At 37.3% G+C, this 20,997-nt stretch overlaps 1 protein-coding gene across 51 annotated transcripts in view; it reads right to left on the bottom strand.

The window, feature by feature from the left end:
• Positions 1 to 20,997, bottom strand: part of SLMAP (sarcolemma associated protein) — a 77,289-nt gene that overhangs the window by 20,150 nt on the left and 36,142 nt on the right. For 6 of the 51 annotated variants that reach the window (XM_015293017.4, XM_046899836.1, XM_025154448.3 and 3 more), the window contains 12 exons: positions 19,789 to 19,851; positions 18,812 to 18,907; positions 18,134 to 18,205; positions 17,220 to 17,360; positions 16,120 to 16,257; positions 14,814 to 14,982; positions 14,680 to 14,730; positions 14,057 to 14,107; positions 10,067 to 10,129; positions 4,376 to 4,432; positions 1,097 to 1,177; positions 785 to 844 (listed from right to left, as the gene is read on the bottom strand). In XM_015293017.4, coding sequence (XP_015148503.2) covers positions 785 to 844; positions 1,097 to 1,177; positions 4,376 to 4,432; positions 10,067 to 10,129; positions 14,057 to 14,107; positions 14,680 to 14,730; positions 14,814 to 14,982; positions 16,120 to 16,257; positions 17,220 to 17,360; positions 18,134 to 18,205; positions 18,812 to 18,907; positions 19,789 to 19,851 — 1,042 coding nt within the window. Of the gene's footprint in view, positions 1 to 784; positions 845 to 1,096; positions 1,178 to 2,920; positions 3,039 to 4,375; positions 4,433 to 10,066; positions 10,130 to 14,056; positions 14,108 to 14,679; positions 14,731 to 14,813; positions 14,983 to 16,119; positions 16,258 to 17,219; positions 17,361 to 18,133; positions 18,206 to 18,811; positions 18,908 to 19,788; positions 19,852 to 20,997 lie in introns of those variants that run through there. The other 45 variants (XM_015293029.4, XM_025154450.3, XM_040646149.2 and 42 more) reach the window with 26 other exon arrangements.

Below are 20,997 nucleotides of genomic sequence, written 5' to 3'. Positions count from 1 at the left end.
TTTCTTCCTACTTGTGATACCAATATAAGCATCATTTTATAGATATTATCAAACATATAACAGAACATAGAGCCAAGTTAGCTTTCGGTACACTAAATGTAACAATACCCCCTATTCTTCAGATCATGAACATATAAATAGCTTGCTAATTAAGTCTACAGTACAAACACCTTTAGTACAAAGAGCAGTAAATAATATAATTTTAGAAGTATGAAGACCATACCAAGTTTCAACAGTCATTCTAAATACAGTTCAAATAGGGAATTCAAGTCTTCACTGCATTAACAATAAAAAAGATTTTAGAATTTTTATACCACCAACTGCAAACTAGCAGGAGCATTTCTGACAGCGATGGAAGCAATAGAGGTAAAACTTGGCAATGCTTAAAAGCATTTCTTAGTAATGGAGGAATTTCTTCTCTCAGCGGTTATCAGCCCTAACTTGAGTGAATGCTGATACTATTTCTCAACAGTACTTGAAATTATAACATATAAGTTCATAGAACGGCATTGGTAAGTAGAGCTAACTAGCTTTAAGCACAAATTATTCCTATACTAACTCTCAGCAGCACGCTTTTATACCATCCAAAGGAAACGTTATTAACATTTAAGTGCAATTCTTCCTTACTACCATGATCCAAATATTTCTTGAGTCTCTATATTAACACACATTTAATTAAAAAAAAAAAAAACAACACAAAACGGGAACATTAACTTATAAATACAGATTATGAGTTTATATGTAGATTATGTATTTAAACTTACAAAAATAAATTTCTCTTTACCTTTCAGAAGAGCTACTTTAGCAATAGGTTCATTTAGATCTTGGTCATCCATTTGGGCATCTGGAAAAAAAAACATTTTAAGAGAACAGGCAGATTGTTAACAGTTTTCATATCTGTATTCTTTAAGTAAAGAAGCTTTTACATTTTTCTTATTTTACAGCAGATTTTTATAAGGTTGACAGCAGACAGTACTGCTTAAAATGTATGTGGCTCATAATACATAATACAAGTCTTCTCCACCCTTAAAAAAATGCTCACGATTAAGTGATTCAATTCTATTTAGGTTTTGCAAAGCTTCAGCTCAATGTTTACCCGTAGTGTCGTCGCTGCTTTTTTCCTTGCTTGGACTAAGAGTGTCTGACAAATCTGACTCTTTCACTCTTGCTTGGTTCTCTGTAAGACACAGGGAGAATCAAGTACAGTGTAAATGCCTTGTTCCTAATTTATATATTATATATATAGGTATATATGTACATATATCTATGACTCAAATGTCACTAGAAAGAAGAACTGAAGAAAGCTCTTAAAAACCTGACATTTGCTTACTTCTTCGTAAATCTGGGAAAAAATGGATTCAGTTTTACTGAACTCATTAATCTAGCCTACCATCTCATCGGGGATGCAACTGTCTCATGCACAGCTTGAACTTTTGTGTATAGCTGTATTCTTGCCAGTTGGAACTCTTTGCAAAAGCTGATTGTTTTATCCAATCAGAGAACAAATACGAAAAGAGATATAGAACAATGCAGATACTGTTATGAGTCAGAAATAAACTGCTGTGATGAATAAAACTGTGTCTCAGTATTTTGAACAAAAAAATAATAGCAGCAAGCCTTGTATATACTGTACTGTAGAAAAAAAGAGTAGCATGAATCAATACAGAATACACTAACTAGTCTAAAGAAAGAATTTTCAGTTCAGATTGTATTTCCAGAAGGCAGCTGCTATGCTTTTTCCACCAAAGAAAAACCAACAAACCCAACCAAACCCAAACCTTCACAATATAACTGATCACATACAACCCACCACATCATCACATGGAGCTTAATGAAGCCATGCACCCTTCTCACCACTCCTCAATTTTTAATGAGGAGCATATTTTCAGAAGCTGAGGTGACTCCCATAAGGCAGTTCAGCAGCTACAAAGTCACCAACATGCAAGTGAAGCTGAATAGAGGGAAGTCTCTCTTGGCTGACTATATGCACCGGGCATTGGTCTGACAGCACTGCTGCCTCAGATTAACAGATGTTCTTTCTGAGTATCAAGTTGCAGGTAAAGAGAGTGACATGCAGACACACTAAAGGCATCGTTACGACATTATATATGGTAGGAGTGATGCCTGTGTATGTGGAAAAAGCACAGCGAACACCATTTCTTCACATACAGATACATACTGTAGATGCAAAAAAGAAGTGCCAGAGGAAGACCAGGAAGGGAAGATGCACAATACTAAACAATAAGGTGTGTTATAAGAATAGTGTTAGAAACCACTGATAACAAGCAATAAACACAACAACACAGGAGTCATGAGGAAGCCTGGGGGCACTGCCTTTACAAATAACAAGAGACTAAAAGGAACTGAATGCCCCTAAACAAGAAGCGAAAAATGAAAACGTGCAACACTGGGAAACAAACAAGATGACAGGTTAACAGAAAGAAAGCATTTCTGTTATCTAACATGAAGAGTCTACTTTCTTTGTGCCAGAACACAAACTTTTAACCAAAGCAGAAGATGACAAGTACAAGCAAAGTAGCCGATCAAGAACCAGGCTCTTCCTATGTTAACAGGACTGAAATCACTGGAGAGGGAGAAGGGGAAAGCACCCTGACCCAGTGTGAGGGGTTCAGGCCTGGCAGCTTTCCCAAACATAAATCATATGCCTTCAGCTGACTTCAAAGCTCACAGTGACTGAAGTAGTTAGGGAATTTGATGGCTGGGGTGGTTCTTCGCTAAGTGAAAACAGTATGCCCCCAGTTTAGAAGTGCTATTCCCTAAAAACAAATTCTGAAGATGTCACAATACAGAGCATTTTACATGTATCAAATAGAATTAAATCCACAAGACTGCCATGAAAACCATAAAAAAAAAAATTTAAGCCTTAGGTATAAAGAAAAGCATATCCTGAAAGCCTCACCCATGCTGTTTGTCTTAGTGGCCAGTCCGGGAGTGTGAAGCTGAGCAGTATCTGCATCCAACCAACCTTACCATATCAGGTCATACATGGACACAGCTTCCTTGTTCTGTGCTAAGTGGAGCAGCGTGAGCTCCAAGCCCTACATTAATTCTCTCTCCCCCTCTCCTCCCTCCCATGCTCCCCTCCCACTTGCTCTCAGGTATAATGCCTCCCCTCCCCCCGCTATCCCTCACCCCCTGATCCAGGCTCCAGAGGAAGACGTGCAAATGTAAGTGTCGGAAATGGCAGAAGTAAAAAAGACAGATGGTTCAGAACCCTGCTTCCTACGCTGGAACCACAGTCTGAAGCACAAAACTGATTCCTGTACTAAATTATTTCACAGCAGTCGTTTCTATTTCCCATAATAAAACTAAGCTGAATAAATATAGCCAAAATGATGAAGTATATTAAAACGTGTTGACATCATACGTACTTGAGGAGTTCAAATACATTAGCAAACACTAAAAATAGCTCGTCGTACTGCAAGTTAACTGGCATGCAAGTGTTAAGTTACAGTTATTGTATGCATTCTTTTGCCAAATATGGCACGTTGTCTATAGCTTGCACACCTACAGAAACGAACTAAAGGTGCAATTTCATACAGAACAAGAAAAGTCTCTAAACCACCAGGACTGCTGCCAGGCTAACATTTATTCAGTGCAGTAACACTTTGCAGAAGGACAAAGAAATGAGTTAGTATGTCTAGACGTTAATAAAAAGCTACAGAAGCGGAGTCAGCCTGCAAGCCCAACCTTACATTATTAGACATGCAGGAAATATTGACCTACATACTTCAGAACTTTTTCCTGCAGCTTTGACACTGCAAGATAACAATCACTGTTTCTTGGTAAGGTAAATCTTGTCAAACTAAACCTCTGTATTTCACTTGTTCTGTACTGAAGAGGAAAATTAGTTGGAGATGCACGCGTATATCTTGCTTGTGATAGGCAGGCTTAGGAGGTTAGTCACTGCTCTGAAAGAATTATGAGGGGTGAGCTACAAACAGATTGAACTGAAAAACACTTTCATTTACATCTTAGGTCAGACCGAACATTATTAATCTTTCCTCCTATGACTAAAACAAGTCTGAATTTATGCCAGCACAAGAGATTTTAATCAGTTTGCAATATAAATATATATATATATTGTACTTTCAATTAAAAAAAAAAAGTACATTCTGCTAAGAACTCAGTTGGGACCAGAATTTCATGCAATCAATCCTCAATAGTTGTTTCCTTTAAACCTTTTTACTCTACAACAGTGTTTGAGGTCAGTACACAATACACCTCCCCCTTTCATTGATTGTTTTTCTAACATGAATATTCAACAAAACAAACAGCCAGTTTAAGGGAGAACATGCATTAAGGTCACATACAAACCATGCTTCAAAACACTTATACAATCCATAAATCTAACCTTTCAAAAGCTTTGTTTCTTCCACTTTGGTTAGATGTCCTTCATCTATGATCTTGTCTGCCAAATAAAATAAGTGTTACTTTCCAGGCTCAAATTAAGCAAGCTTTTCCCTGCACACATCTACGTAGACCACATTCCATGACCAAATTAAAAGCTGATAGTATTACTTTCTACACAGGCTTGAACAACAACTTAATTCTGGCATGGAATAATGAAACAAAGCACTCAAACCTAGCAGAACATGGTGATTAAGTACATAATTATGTCCTCAGCAGTTTATTAACTTACATTAATGTTGCTGTTCACTAATGAAAAGTTACAACTGTTTTTTAAAATGAACTTTTTTTTCCCCCCAATCTGAGAGGAAAGTATAGTAAATATCACCACTTTAAAATTTGCAGAAATAAGAATTCTGAGAGCTGTTGGCTTGAAGTGAACACCCACCAAATACAGCAGAAATCTAGAAAGACACCACAGTGAGAGCAACTGAGAAGCCACCTCCACATCACAACTGCTTCATCGCTGCCCACGAGGTACACAGGAATGGCCTTTCTTAGTTTATAATGTTCAGAGCACTGAACAGATTTCCAAAAGGCTGTGCACACACCACAGTCAGGTTCCCAAATGTGAGTCTGCATAGCACTGGCAGAGAAGTCTATCCACTTATGTCAGGTGGTAAAACACACGTAAGACACCTGAGTTTGAGACAAACAGTATGACCATGTGAAGAACAGGTTTCGATTTATCAAAGACACCACGAGGACTGAACCAGCGATTAACTTCTTTCTTGTTACAAGATTTCATTATTTCAAATTTCTTCACAATCAGTGAGGTGCTGCCAACATGCAAAGTGACTGAGGGTCACGTATCTCACAGATCTATCATCAGTTACACTGCAGTAGATGTTCTGCTTTAGGCAGCTGAAAGAGTTTCCAAGGGCTACTAACAGCCAGTGGGACGCTGGGCTGGCAGCTGCTGGATCCATGAGAGCCCAGCAGAGCGCTCGTAGCAGGTAACCAAGACTTAGAGAAGACAGGAGAAACAGCGTGCACAGGAGGTCAGACTGAACAAGCTGAAGGGCAGCAAATCCTTCTCAGTTTTGTAAAGTTAAATATAGTGAGCTCAGTCGGCATTTTGAGCTTCAAGGAGCTCTGAAGATTAAGCAGTCTCTGTGTTACCCGGACGGCACGCTGCTGTGCCCACGACAAGCTAAGGACAGCAGGAGGCCAAGAGCTGACTGGAGACAGCTTTTTTAGCCATGGATGGAAAAGGACAAGCTCTGAGGCATAAAAATCTGAGCTCTAAACAACTGTCTGCATGGCTGGAAACTCATCCCATCCCATTCTGGTCCACCCAAGCAGACAAGCCAGCCTATAAGAGACAGACCATCCATCTATTATTGGCTGCAAATACTGTCCTGCACTTCTACAAGATTTCATGAATACTGTTTCAGAAAAAGCAATGAACTGTGCTCCATATTTTCAGGACTGAATTGAGGTCTCAGCAGACTCCAGGAGATTGCCTGTCATCCGGCTTGTGTTTATCAGAGCTGAGGGTCCCTGAGCCTAGGGAGACAACAGCAGGCACCAAGCCTCTGCAGCCCCAAGTGAAGAGGGACTCAAAGGTTTCATGAGCCCTAAAAAAATAAATCTAAAAGAAAAGCCTTTGTGTGGGGCTTTTCCAGGACTCAGCTGAGTCTGGAAGAGGGGGGCCCATAGTAGGAGCGCAGCAAGGAAGATACTGAGGAATTCTGCCTTAATGTTTTAAAAAAATAAACAGAATGTAAAAGCATTGCACTCAAAGTAGCTATCAATTTCTTGATCACAAGGGCTGATAATCTGTATGCTGGGTGGTTAGCCTAAGACACACTTCTATAGCCAGTCTACAGAAGGAAATTGGGCTTCATGAACTGACAGATCCCAAAGTCTTCGCATTGTTCTGTTAAAATCAGAATAACAAGTAAATTAGTCTTCTTGACCCCACTGCTTTCCCAAACTCTCTGAACTTCAGCAGAGGTTCCTTACATTTGTAATAATTGTCCATTTGTATGACTAAAGAAAAAAAATCTGCAGATTTAAAACAGTTAATTCATTTTTTCCCAGTGGTCGAATGTTTTCTGCTGTCCATCGTGGCAGTTTTAACTTCAATATTTGTGTGAAAGTCATCTTCCCAACATTAGTCCAGCAATAACACGGAAGACCCCTTGAACAGTGACCCAAGGGTGGTACAGAAAGCATTTTCCACTTGGTGGCTGATGCCTCTCATAGTTTAAAAAGAGAGTAAATATTCTATGTGTTTTAAAAATAAAGCATTAGTATAGTTCAAAGTCAACATATTTTTATTCCAGCATAATTAAGAATACTTAGATAATAAACAGAAAACTGAATGTTGACATCATTAAACTAAATAGCATCTTATACTGCTGTTCTGTATTCTGACCTCCCTACTCGCTAAACACAGCAGAATCCAGATGGGAATCAGAAATTCAAAGTTAAAGTCAATATACCTCAGTCTTCACAACTTTTTTTCCCCACATACCTGCATCTTCCTGTATTACTATTTCACAAAAAAAAAACATCTTCATAAACTTCATCATTTGAATTTGGAAAAAAAAAATCTTTATTTCTGCTGAATCAAGATATGCATTTTTGGTCACCGAAAAATAAAAGAGGGTGAGGATCCTAGCTTTAACTTCTGGAAGAAATGATTTTGATTATTCATGTCATCCAGAAATTGCTTACTGAAAATCCAAGAGCTGCTGAGACATATGATAATTAAAAATATTTTTTATTGAAATAATTTCTTTGAGGTTAAGCACTGCATTTCATCTTTAAGCCAATTCCTCCCATTTCAATTTAAGAAATCCCCTTTGGATTTAGGTTGCCTATTACTGTGTGTAATCTGATTTTCAAGATATCTGGACATTACATGATTATTTAAATAAATGCCCCCCCTCAATGTATTTGTGTTTTTACATCAAATTAATCTTACAAGGAAGCCAGTTTTGAAGGCCAATTAAAGGAAACCAGGTCCTCAGCACTGGTTTCAAACCACTGGAAAAAAGTCCTACTGAACGACTCTCATTTCCAATGGATTTATGACCCGTGGGTGTGAAGAGTTGGAAGCAGGCACTCAATCTGTTAAATACCTACTACTCCATTTTATATAAATGGAATAAGAAAAAGAAACAGCATTTAAAAAAATGCAAGAGTAGCCTTAGTAAAATGGCAAAAAATTAACTAATTAATGTAAAATCATCAAATGAAGAAATAAGGTCACAAGGAGAAAAATAGGAGCAAAAGATGGGAAGCTGGCACAGCACTGGCTCTCTCTTTTGTTAATCATCATCACATTTGGCAATAACTCACACCCTGGACTCATTAGAATGAGCTTTTTTTTTTTGCTGTTGACGTCACAGGATTTCAGCAGTGGTTACTGAAAGGAGTTATGAAATGAGCAACGAGAGCTGGATGCAATGATCAGAAAGTAGCATGCCTCTCAGCTCGTTCAGAGCACGATTTCATAACACTTCAGATTTTGTAGAGCAAGGAAAGTTACTGGATGGTGTTGCAAGGCCGGCCCTACTAAAAAACACCAACAAAACAAAACATGAAAAAAGTCAGGTTCTATGAAGCTAGCACCAGTGCTGCACTGCAGCTAAGATTTCAGGAGTCCTGCTGTTTCTTCCCTACCAAAAAAACAACTTAGCTGGAGTATCTCGAGACATCTGACTGCTGTCAACTGATAGGCACTTTCAATTGCCTTATATCTCTGCAGCAGCTGCTTATACAGAATATTAGATTATTTGGTCATTTAATTCCCCTTCTCATGCTACCTTACATACTTCTATTTCCTTGACTCAAGGCACTTTTCTTCATTCCGCTGCTCATGTTTTTCTGATTTAACTGCTTCTTCCCCACAACTACAGACACGTGTGCTCTCTTTACATAGCAGAAGTCAGAACCTTCTCAACAAACTGCATCATGCTGCTCTCCTTTCTTTTTACATTTCTCTTATGGTTTGCAAATCCTATCGTTTTCAAAAATAAGACTACTTAAATATGCAACTCCTATTTTCAGAATTTTACCAATAAACCTGGTCCTTTCCTAAGGATACATAGATATTAGGAGGCGGAAGCTTAGTATAGCTAACTATGCATTCCTCCTCAATACTGCCCATCTTTGTGATACTGTTCCACATCCACTGTCCACCTATCTTAGAGCCTCTCTGATGATCCCCATTAGCTACCAACCTTCTCTGCTGCAGCAGCAGGACTAAGGGGGCAGCTTTCACATACGGGATTAAAATAATAGACCCAAAAGTTTTTTTTAACTTCATGATTTTGTGGGGCCTGACTGAATATATGCGAATTTGAGAAAGGTAAACTTTTAGTCCAACAAACACATCAGCTGCTGAATCTGAATCCCTCATATTCAGCAGTAAAAACCTACACTGTCACAAAAATGCAGAATGCTGAACCCTTTCTTTTCTCTAGATTTCAACCCATGACAGGGGAGGCATACATGGAACTCTAAGTTAACATATTTTACTACTTCAACTGCACGTTAAAATCTTTTACTAAATTTTGATGATGGCTTCTCCTTCTCCATAGGGACAAGACTGCTGACATCTACTTTGCAAAGCTGGTGCTGCTATAGGTTTTGCTAACGCCCAAACAATGAGAACAGTCGACCAGTTCCTATCTGAACATCACTCAGAGTACCTTTTTCAACGTCGACCAGAAAAAGTAATCAAACTTTGAACTTCAGTTCTTTTAACAAAATGAATAAAGACAATTCATGAGACTTTTCTGAACTATAAAATTGTTATATTGAAAATGAAAGGGGGAAAAGAGCCCAATGTCAAAAAGATACTGTCTTATTTTTGTTCAACTCAAGTTTATAGAAATTTTGTATCTGAAGTGGAAAAATTCTTTATGCTCCCAAGCGATTTTCTCTGAAGTTAAACAGCACTTCCTTTCTATCCTAATAGCTTTTCTCTCCAATCAGACAGCACATATTAACACCTGAAGCTTTTCCTTAATTACTGATACATACACTGCACTGTTTCATTACTCATTTTCAAAACCCATTTGCTTTGAAAAACAAGTTTCTCATTCCAGAGCAATAAATCTTTCTAAAGATTGGCATCACATAATTACAATCTTTTCTCATTAAAAGAAGCTCTTGAATTTCTACATAAAAATTCAAGTCTTAAAGTTTTCCTTTTTGTTCTTTGTAACCACTAATTAGAAAAATATGTTAAAACATTCAAATATCAGCTAAATTACATAGTAAAACTGAGAAGAGGGATCATTACCTCATCTCTGGCACACTGCAACCCATGCTGTTTGCTTAAACTGCCACTGTTAGGCTTTCAACTTCTTAATTTATAGCACAGTCAAAAACTTACACTGCTTTAAACATCAGGTGGCAACATAACCACCCTGTTACTGGGCAGAGGAAAAGAATGACTAAATGTATGAAAAGACAGCGTGATCATCATTTCCACAACAAAGACGCCTCCAAATATACCCTTTTTCTACTACAGGCATCTGCTTAATACCACAACGCCTCAGTTCTATGCTACTACCGACGTACTGAACAGTACTGACAAATTCTGGGTTTCATCCATCTTGTCTGAGTTTTCCATTGTTTTTAAAGTGAATGTGATGAACACTCTTGTACTCACTCTGACATTCTATGAACTGATGAATAAAAGTGCAGTCCCCTCCACTCTTTGAAAGAAAGTGCTCTAGTAAAGAAAGAAACACTTCAGTTTACAACTGCTTATTTTCAGGTTGATGCAATAAAAAATGTGAAAGGTATACGAACAGTATTTGTCACTGCATATTTACAGTTAGCTGTTGAGGTCTGGGTTACTACACAAGCAGACAACACCTGTTTGGAATAATGTCTGGATGATATTAGAAATTCTTCTGATATTACCTGATCAGAAGAAAAACTTCTTGACTGCATTTTCAAAAAAAGTGCTTTTAAATACTAAAATCGATGAGCTTCTCACAACAAAAAGCTCCTTACCTCAGTAGGAGCTAATTAAATTCTGTTAAGTCAAATTTAGTAGGAACAAATTACAAAAATCCAAACATTCTGCATTTGGCATTTACAGCATTGCTCTTTCACATTAGGTGGTGACAAAGGACTTCCATTAACAATCAGCATTTTGCAAAAAGATTAACACACGAATGATATTTAGATTCAAATAAGTTTAGAATAGTTGAAACATGCAACTCCATAGAACCACCACTGGTACCCATTTGTAAATTCAGAACAAGGCATCATGAATATCAGCAAATACCAAATCCAAGTGCTGAAGAAATAGGAAGCATGTATTTAACCTGTATTCTCTGACATTTTGTTCTTAGTTTTAAAAGCGTATTTATTAAGTTTCTCTTTAGTCTTCTTGTTTTTTAATTCCACAGTAGATACCCTCTTGAAATGCAAAGATATTTAACTGTTGCTGAATATCTCCCTTCACTTTTTGAGGTTTTACTGCATCGAAATGACAGGTTTTGAACAGAGAAAATTCTGAAGTAAAGATCCTAAATCTGGACTCAACTCTCTTTTTTACCCACATCCTTCTCCGAGCCTTTGGTCAGCTCCCAGCTCCATCAGAACCTGGTGTCTCTTCAACTAAAATTGTGCTAATGCTTCCATTCTGAAGAAGCTCAAAATCCTTTGACTCCAAGAGCCTAACAACCTAAAGTGAAAATGTCTTTTTTAATTTTGTACACACACCAGCAAAGCGTGTTACTTTTTAACAAAAGTTCTCAATCATGAGCTTCAGCTATCAGCAGCCCAGCCCTTACGAGCAATGATGTAATATTAACCTTTACCATATTTGAAAATTACTTCAGTAAATGTCATTTTTTTCTAATTCGTAAGGACAAGGCTTTTAAAGTACAGCACCATGACTGAAACATCTGTTTTCCATCTTTGAATTATTTATTTTTATATATTCTACAAGTCGCTCTTCTAAGTGACTGCATAGAATTTTTTTTGTACCTTTCTGTATTCAAGATATGGCTCACAAAGAATTGAAATAGGAAAACCAGGTGTGGTGGAACAACTTACTGCAACAACTCAGTTCTAAACAACCTTTGTCAGTAGCCTTATGTCTAAGAAAGTATTCTGCATCAGAAATTCTATTTGTGAAATGAGAAAAAACGAACACCTAACCATCAGCACCTTACAGCACTTTGCTATGGCTCCAGATGTACTCTAAGATGGCTCATAGTTTCCCTACTCAGAGTACTGTTTTGTTTGTTTGTTTTTTAAATTCGTGGCAGTCCATAGAACTAAGAACAGAGGTAAGATCCTTGTTGCTGCAGCAGTTTGTAAGTACACCTCCTGAGGTGGACCTGAAGTTTTCAGAGACAGGGAGACAAAAGGAACATCATAAAGCATGCCAAGCTGATACAGTTTCACCTTCTCTCTCTGCAGCACATGAACGTTTCAAGAAAAGAAAATCTTGTTTCTAGTTTTCTGGTCATCACTACTCAGTGATGAAAGAAGGTAATAGCATAACCATATACAATCAGAGGAAACCATTTTTCCCTCCTTACAGTTTATTTGGTACAAAACCACTTCTTGCATTTCTGATTTCTGTCTTTACCTCTGAAGTCTTTCCCTTACACAAAATATCCACAAACTCCTTCACTGCAGAAGCAGATGAATCTACATTGTAAGCCCCAAATTCTAAGCTCTAAAATAACTCAAGACTATTCAGCGAAACACAGTAACTGTTTCCTGCTGTTCTCAAGAAGGCAAAAACCAAAATCTGGCAGTGAAAAAATGACTGCCCATCTGTCGTTGTATGATGGCTGGAGAAAGAACAGGAGGATAAAGACAAACACATTCTGTCATGAAAAGAACACAAGCCAACAAGCTCTACAAAGTCAGAGAAATGTGGATGGGCTCAGTATAGCAGAGATGTGCAGAAGAACGTGGTACAACGCAAAATATGGAAAGCTAAGCTAATCCATAGAATAAAATAACATTATGGCAGATACATGGGAGAGGAAGGTGACAAACTTCATACACACAGACAACAACTTGAATGAACAATTCTATGTCAAAGAAAAAGAAACCGGTAGACAACCTCCTAACATGCCTAAGCACGAGCGCTTGCCCTCCTGTCACTCACGGGAAGAGGGAATATGTGTTTTCATGCCTTCATCCCGACGATTTTTATATGATTCACAATAAATAAAAAAGGACGTCGTCTTAAACTTTGAAAAAAAAAAAAGAAGAGAATGGCACTTTGGTATCACATCACAGGCTGCGTTTTCTCACAGTATTGCAGGATTGTCCAAAACCTTCCAACAATCTATTTCACAAAGTCTTACAGCTCACATGATTAGAATGTGATTATTGGAATGAAGAATCACAGTCTTTACACAGTGCCTCAGTTTTGCTTGGTAGAGAAGTTAATCATTTCCCGTGGTGGAAAATTAAAAACCAAAAAGGCATGTTTATGTCTTAACCTTTCTATCAAGCATGGTGAGTATTACCAACCTAACTTATGCCACAGCAAGATGGAACAATACTAAGAGAAAGGGAGAACCAGCACTTAGATTAAGCAGACTTTTTATACAGCTCCTGTCAGTGTATTTAACACCTTTCTCCTGCTCCAAATAAGAAATCAACATGAGGTTTTGCCATTATTTCATTTTGATAGCACCCTCCCTAATTAAGAAGCTCTTCATTTATAATACAAAGAAAATAAATCTACAAATTAGAGCACAGATGGCTTTTAAATCAGTTCAAAAAATATATACAGTCCTCCTGAAACACCGTAAGTAATAGCTGGATGGTTGGGACCCTTACACAGAGAGCCTCGTGGTTCCTACTAACACCACCATGAGTCCCCAGAGGCTTTACTATACACAGGAAATACTCAAGGAAAATTTTTCATTGATGTAGCTTAAATAAACTAAAGAGAACAAATCTATCTTAACTAACAGAACAATTTGGTGAATATAAACCATTTCTTATACGGAAAAATTGGCAGATTTCTAATCAATTTTATTAAAAACCCCTCAAGTGTGTGTTAAAACATCGGTTAAAAAGAACTCAGCTTAAACTACTTTGTTTTTAAGAAAAAAAAGTTAGTGTGTATTAGCTCCTGTTTGGTAGAAAGACACTCTCTTAAATTTTAAAGAAGTTTCAAAGTTAGTTTCCCCCACTGGTACGTGATTTGCATTTGTCATACATCATAGACAGCAAAAAGATATTTTTTGCTGACTTTACTTACCATAACCAATTTAATAGAAAAATGGTATAAGTCTATGATGCAAGGAAAATAAAGAGGAAAATTGTTAATAATAAGGGTTTTCCACCGTGTGTCACAAGTTTGACACCATTCATAAGATTCCCAGTGATTCTAGTAAAAATCCATTAAAAAAATATATATAAAAAAAAGATTTTTAAAAATTAAAGCAGGTCAACTTCCAAGTTTGGCTCCTTGGATTTTACAGAACCTTCTAAAAACACCCAGACTGAGAGTCTAAGCAACAACAAAAAAAAAAAGCTGGTCAGAGAAGCAGGCAATTTCTTTGTTAAGGGAATAATAATCCAAGTAAAACTTCAGAGGACAAAAAGAATTTGTTCAACTTCAAACATCAACCATAAGACAAAAGGTAGCCTTGCGATACACTACCTTTTTCTGTGCTCCCATTAATTTTAGGTATGAAGTCATCAACTTGTATGCCTAGGATTAAGAAAGGGTATTATTTCTAGAATCAAGAAAAATGTTTTGGGTTTTGTTTCTTTATAAATACAGCACTGTGAAATGCAAATGGTTTTTCATAATGTTTCCTCTGAGTATCTAGATTAGATTAATCAAACAAAACAGGCAAAACTTAATGCATTTTCCAACAGGACAGATCACATTTCTGACTGTTCAACACATCAGAAGTTACTATCATCCAAAGAATTACTGTCCATTACATACAGATTTTTTTTTAAAAGAACATGACAACAAACTAGTATCTTTTTCTGAGTGGTGGATAAGGGGCTGGGAACCAAGAAAAGCTCTGAACTGTGCAATAAACCCAAAAGGTGAACACGCACAGCAGCAGTGCCCTCTGCTGGCAATCTGCTGCAGTCACATATTTCCGTATCATTAACAAGCAGTAAAACAGTGCAAGCATACTGGCTTATTTGTAAATACATTATCCTATTGCCAGACATTACAGGATTATTGCAGGATTATCACAACAAAAGGAATTGAAGAGAAATAATCTGGAAACCAGCTTTAAACAAGAAACTGATCACACCTACCTAAGCTGTTGTGTTCTTTAAGAGTTTTCTCTTGAAGATGTTCTAACCGTACTGTAAACAGAATTCCAAGAAAAAGGTATTTCACAGATTAAAAGAATAACAAATCAATAATTTTTCCCCCACTAGTGACTAACCTTGTAAAGCAGTTAGCCGCTCATTGGTGAAGTCATTATCAGCCTGCAAAGCTTCTATTTTTGCTTGAAGCTCTTGTTCTCTTTCTTCCATTTCATCGATCTTATGCTGCAGTTCCTTCTTCTCTGCCAGTCCTTTCTGTTGGATCTCTTCTTGTTTTCCTTCTGCCACCTGCTCAAAAAAAAAAAAAAAAAATCCCCAAACAAATGAAAATTAACACCCCGAGGTGTAGATTTCCTTGTTTGGTATAACTGAATGTACTAAAGTAACTTACTTTGGTAGTCAGATGGAGAAAACAGAAACAATACAATCTTACTGTAGGCAAACTTGCAGATAAAGAATCTCAAAACATCAACAGAACACTGTCAGGTCCGGAGAGCTTAGAAATGCCTAAAGACTCCCATCTCAAACCATCAGCCAAATTCCAAAGCCCTTACGAGCTGAATTCACAGTACACAGGTTAACCTTATTAAAACCCACAGTTTTTTCCTTGTTGGATTTCATGATACAATTTCATAGATTCTCCTCCCTGCAAAGCTAGGTTATTAATAAGCTTCAATTTTGATCCTTCTGTGTAAACTCATCACCAAAGTGATTAATTCTTAGTTGCAAAACTGAGGATCTTAAGACCAGCAACATAACACTTAATTTGGAAAGAAAAGTCTTCTGAGATGCTAAGTCCAAAATAATCTAAATTCCTGTATCCAGGACAAATCCAACTATCTCAAAAACAGAACACTACCACTTTCCTCCTCAATATCATCTGCTAGCCTCAATGGGAGACTTTATGGGAACAGGCTTTATCATTCTGTCATCATTTTGTTCTCCAGCATGAGGGACATTAAAATATTAATATAACTAGAAACTCGATTTAATAATAAACCTGACGTCATACTCCTTTCCACCAAGGAGCTGAGCTGTAATTTTACAGTGGTTGGCCATTTGTGCTTGTAACTGCAATAAGGGACAATGTGAAATGCAAACAAGTTTCTTATATAAAAGCAGCTGAATGTGAAATTTCATCCATGACATAGTTTTATACTAAAAACAAAGTGCAGCTACAAAAATACTGTCATTTTAGAAGTGAATGAAAAAGGGAAAGTTTTAACAATTTAAATTATGACACTTTCAGGCATATTGAATGTAAAGGAAAATGAAAATAGCACATAACAGTTGACATACATCTTTGTTTCACCTACTTGTTGCTTAAGTAGTTTCTTAACCTTTACTTGGATTGCTGCTTTAGAAATGAAATCTTTTTCCATGCATTACAACATCACCATAAGTCTAATAAAGTTCTGTTGTTACCTTTAGCTTGTCAGAGAGATCTTTAATTTCATTTACAGCTCCATTGTACTTATTAGCTAATTCTCTTAATTCTTCCTGAGTCCGCTCATTCATTTCTTTCAGGTGAGTACATTCATCTTCTGTATTACTTAAACTCCGCTGTAAGAGAAAATTTGTATGGAACAAATGCAGAATTTCAGACTAATAAACCACCAAACATTTCAGCTAATGTACATTTCCCCTCAAAACAAATATGATGCAACTGATCATATTTGTTTTCCAACTGCTTTCGCTTTGGATGCGCTACAGAGTATGCTAGGAAACCCCATACTTATGTTAAATTAATATTTCTCCACCAAGAGTGAAATTGAAGAGGAAAAAGGATGATGGAAGAGTCAGAGCACTCTTTTCTTAGTACAGGAATGGAAAGGAGGAGAAAGCTAGGAGCAAACATAGAACTCTGACCATTAACAAACCTGTCAACAACTATTACGATATACAAGGATGTATTTGACTGAAGTCTCATAAGATTACTTACTACAGCACTAACTGCACTGCATTCTCTTTAAAGCATGAAGTGTGTACACACTTCATGAACATAATAAACAAGTCTTGGGACGTTTCTTGACCTAAGGGATCACAGCAAATAAGAACTGAAAGTGAAAATGACAGTAGAAAAGACAGCAGTGAGAGCTATCACAGGGACAGAAATCTTATTTAAAGAAAGCATCCAACACACTGTAATCTTAAAAGCTCATTTTAAGCATGCTTTGAGCAGTTAAGCTTACATTTCCATAATTTTTATGATTTAAACAAGGTCTAGTAGCACTTTTTCTAAAGCATGTGTTATTTTCACCCTCACTTATTTCCCTGACATACTAAACACGTTAAGAACGCTTAATATTTTTCAAGAGAGGGGGAAAAAAAGAGGAGTTTAAATAGCCCCATCAACAGTTCAAGCGTAAGATTAACATCTAAGAAAGAAAAAACTCTATTTCATATACTGCAAGTGCCACAATATGACAGACAGTGGCCTGTTACAGGCAATAAACATGGATCTAAGTAGCAGCAGTTGCAAGTATTTCTATATTTCCAGCAAACTAGTTATGACACGTCAGTACCTCCACTTCAGACAGCTTTCTGACCACTTCAATTTTCTCCTGTAGGACCCGCCTCAGGGACTCTTTGGCTGTTGTCTCATAGTTGTGTTTGTCTTCTTGTAATGCTATAAGCTCTTTTCGTATACTGTCTTCTGTTTGATTCTGGACATGCAATTCAAATACAAAAAATATACATTAATATTTTGCTGATTAAATATGTGAGATTGTGCTAAAATCTGTTCTATTCCAAAATGTTCAGCAGTTGCTGGTAGATGAGAAAATGTTGCAGGTAAATCACTGAACAAGGATTCTTGCTACATCTGGGTATAAACCACCTGTATGTACAACAGCACACATCTGCACTTCTTTGATCACAGCAAAACTGTAATTTTTTGAGGCACAAAATAGTGTCAAGCCTAGGAGACCTACGGTTAGACAAACCCAAACATTTGAGAGATCTCAGACAGGGCCTGCAAAAAAAAATACATATATATATATATATATATATATCATCTAGGTAGTTGTGAGGAAAAAACAAAAATTGAGGCATACATAGCCTGAATAACACACAAGTCAGGGCATTCTTTTTACTTTGCTTCTGAATATCAGCATATGCATAATGCCCTTGTTCAAATCCATATTTGAAAAGAAAACAGAGCTGACAGATTGGTTGCTTCTCATAGATGACAAATTCCTTATCTATATATGAAAAGAAAAGCCAGTTTGGGCTCAAAAAAATGCTGATAGATAACCATTTATCTAAATTTAAAATGATTCCATGAAATACAGTACAGCCCTGCAATTTTCAAGCTAATCAGATTATCAGAACTGCATAGCACAGCCCCATATGAGGAAGTTTGTGTTCATTTCAAAATACTTCAGAAGAGCTGTCTTTCAGTATTCTCGTATGGAGTTCTCCTAAATGAATTCCTTACCTTTGAACATGCTTGTAACTGATTTCCCATAACCTCTAATCTTGATAGCAGCCTGTCTTCATCTATTAAAGCCTAGAAGAGAAGAAGTTTCACCTCATATTAGTATTAGTCATGGCAAAACAAATAAAACACAGTGTTCTGTTGAAATGGTCTAAGTAGATCCAGTAGACTTCTGCTTTAGAATCACACTACTGGCGTATTTATCATAGAATCATAGAATGGCCTGGGTTGAAAAGGACCACAATGATCATCTAGTTTCAACCCCCCTGCTATGTGCAGGGTCACCAACCAGCAGACCAGGCTGCCCAGAGCCACATCCAGCCTGGCCTTGAATGCCTCCAGGGATGGGGCATCCACAACCTCCTTGGGCAGCCTGTCCCAGGGCATTACCACCCCCTGAGTGAAAAACTTCCTGCTAATATCTAACTAAACCTCCCCATCTCAGTTTAAAACCATTCCCCCTTGTCCTATCAAAATCAAATTGATTAAATAATCAATTAGTAACATTAAAAGTTACTTCAACCTGTACATTAAACTTATTAAACTTTTGCACAGTTGGAGAACCACAAAATGCTTTTTACTCTTCTGTTTGTTTTCCTGGTTATTTATAAAGCAATAGATACAATTTATACTTTGCTATTTTTTCAGCCTACAAAGGGAAAGGATGCTTTCTGGTACCTGCCAACTAGTATCTGAAGCCTCTTGCGTAACAGCAAGTAGCCGCTGAAGGGTTGCCAGCTTCTGTTCCAACATTTGTTCCCGATGTAAGGCTTCCTACGATGAGATCAAGAGAGCCAACTGGTCAGTTCTGTTAGTGCAACTTGAAAACAGAAGCAATAGAAAAGATACGAAATAATGCTGCATTTAAAGGAAAAAAAAAAAAGTGTGAGCAGCACACATTGTCACGTATTCAAAACTTCAGGAAAACCATCCCATTTTATTCATCCACACTTTTATTTGGATATTTCCATTAGAAAATGTTATCTTACAACCTCAGGTTCCCAAAAAGGTTAATTTGTCAAGCATATACTGCACATGCAGAGCACACACAGTAAACAATTCCAAGACTTTTCAATAGTAATACCCACTCCGAACTTTTGTCGCTAATTTCAGCAATAAAATTGGTGTACCCACCAGAAGGCAGATTTGGCAGGTCCTGTGTGTGCTGAGCTGCTAGTCCCTAAATCAGGTCACAGAAAATAAATGCCATGCAAGAACTGCTATTTTTGTTTGAATTTATTTTGGGTCAGCAAGGAACTTTTAACAATTCCAGGATGCAAAAGTGAACAGACTGGTAAATAGTTCAGGATTTGCCCTCTCACGAAAAAGCATCTGCTTGAGTTGCTTCCTGCTGCTTCAGCAAATGCATCCAAAAATGAATGTCTCAAAAACCTCACTGTTAATTGGAATAAAAATCACCATTACCATTTCACCTTATATGAAAGCCATAGTTCACAGTGCTCATTAAGAACCTCAGAAGCTTACATGGAGCTGTGTTATGTTCAATTATAACACTTCTTACACTGTTTCACTATAGAGTAAGGTAGTTAGAAGTATTTTATTCCTGTTTACAAACTGGAAGACAAAAATATACTTTTTTTTTTAATCAAAGATTAAATATTTAATCAAAATAATGCAGCCATGAAAAATATTACCTGTAGATACTGTGAAAGCTGAAACAATTCCTGAGAATACATACTGGGCGTGTTAGCAGCAACCTGAGAAATAAGAGAACTTATGAATCTCAACATTTCTGGATCTTTCATTAGCCTCAAACAAGGCAAAGTTCATAATTTAAATCCAGTCAGGAAGGTAAATTTGTTATCGAACAAATGGTGTTTTCAATCATTTTTTACCCTACTGTCATTTTACTTCAAGCTAACACAGAACTTCGCCGCTCTGGCCACTCATGGCACTCAGGGCCACATCATGCCGACGTCTTTACGAGCTTCTGAATCAAAGTACTAAACAGCTTCACCTCAGCTCAAACAAAAGACAATCTGACAAAAGAAACAAGGTGCACAAAGGTGAAGCCATTCAATCCAAGGACAAATAGAAACTGGGGGGAGGTGTCCAGAAATGACAATTTTCTCACATTCCAATTCAACGTGCCCTGTTCCCACTCCTACCACTCACGATTTCAGCACACATTTTCTGCTGACCTCACCCCATCACTTTCACCATTCCTTCTGCCCCTTATTTCACAGCTGGGGACTACCTGCATTACCTTAAAGTATAATTGTTCTTGCTGTGTTTCAGCACCATCACTTCACTTGATTTTAATACAAATTCAATTAAGGAAAATTACGCTAATCAGTGCCTGGCCTCAGCCAGGCGTAAGAAGGTCTGTTGTTTTGCCACGTCTTTAACTCTATTCTTCCCCATGTGCCAGAAACCATTCTGCATTTAGGGCTAAGGAGATAGGGTCATTTGTTGTTGCTGTTACCTACACCGATACCATTGAGAAACCATTTCCCACACAACTACAGTCCCCTGCAGAACTTCTGCCCTCACCGTGCACTCACACTACATACACCGTTTGAAACCCTGACTTGAATGCAAGTGCCCTGACACTGATGACTTCATAAAGAAGCTTCCTTAGTTTCTAAAAATTTTGGTTTTTGCATTGAAAATGTTGATTGATTTGAACCTTAGTCAATCCTTTTTTTTGTTTGTTTTGTTTTTACAGGCTAGACAATCAGAGGACACCTGTCCCAGGCTAATAATACCTACTAACACCTTCTGGAGAGGAACCCTACAGTATCAAAACTGAGTTTAACAACTGCACCATGCTTTATTGAGTTTACAGAGAACAGATAGGGCTGTACCTGTACAACAGGAGTGCAGAGGTCTCTCAGTATTCC

The sequence above is a fragment of the Gallus gallus genome, chromosome 12, assembly GCF_016699485.2.
Source record: "Gallus gallus isolate bGalGal1 chromosome 12, bGalGal1.mat.broiler.GRCg7b, whole genome shotgun sequence".
Taxonomy (NCBI): Eukaryota; Metazoa; Chordata; class Aves; order Galliformes; family Phasianidae; genus Gallus; species Gallus gallus.
Note: the sequence above shows the minus strand (reverse complement) of the source record. Positions and strands in the feature narration are given on the sequence as shown.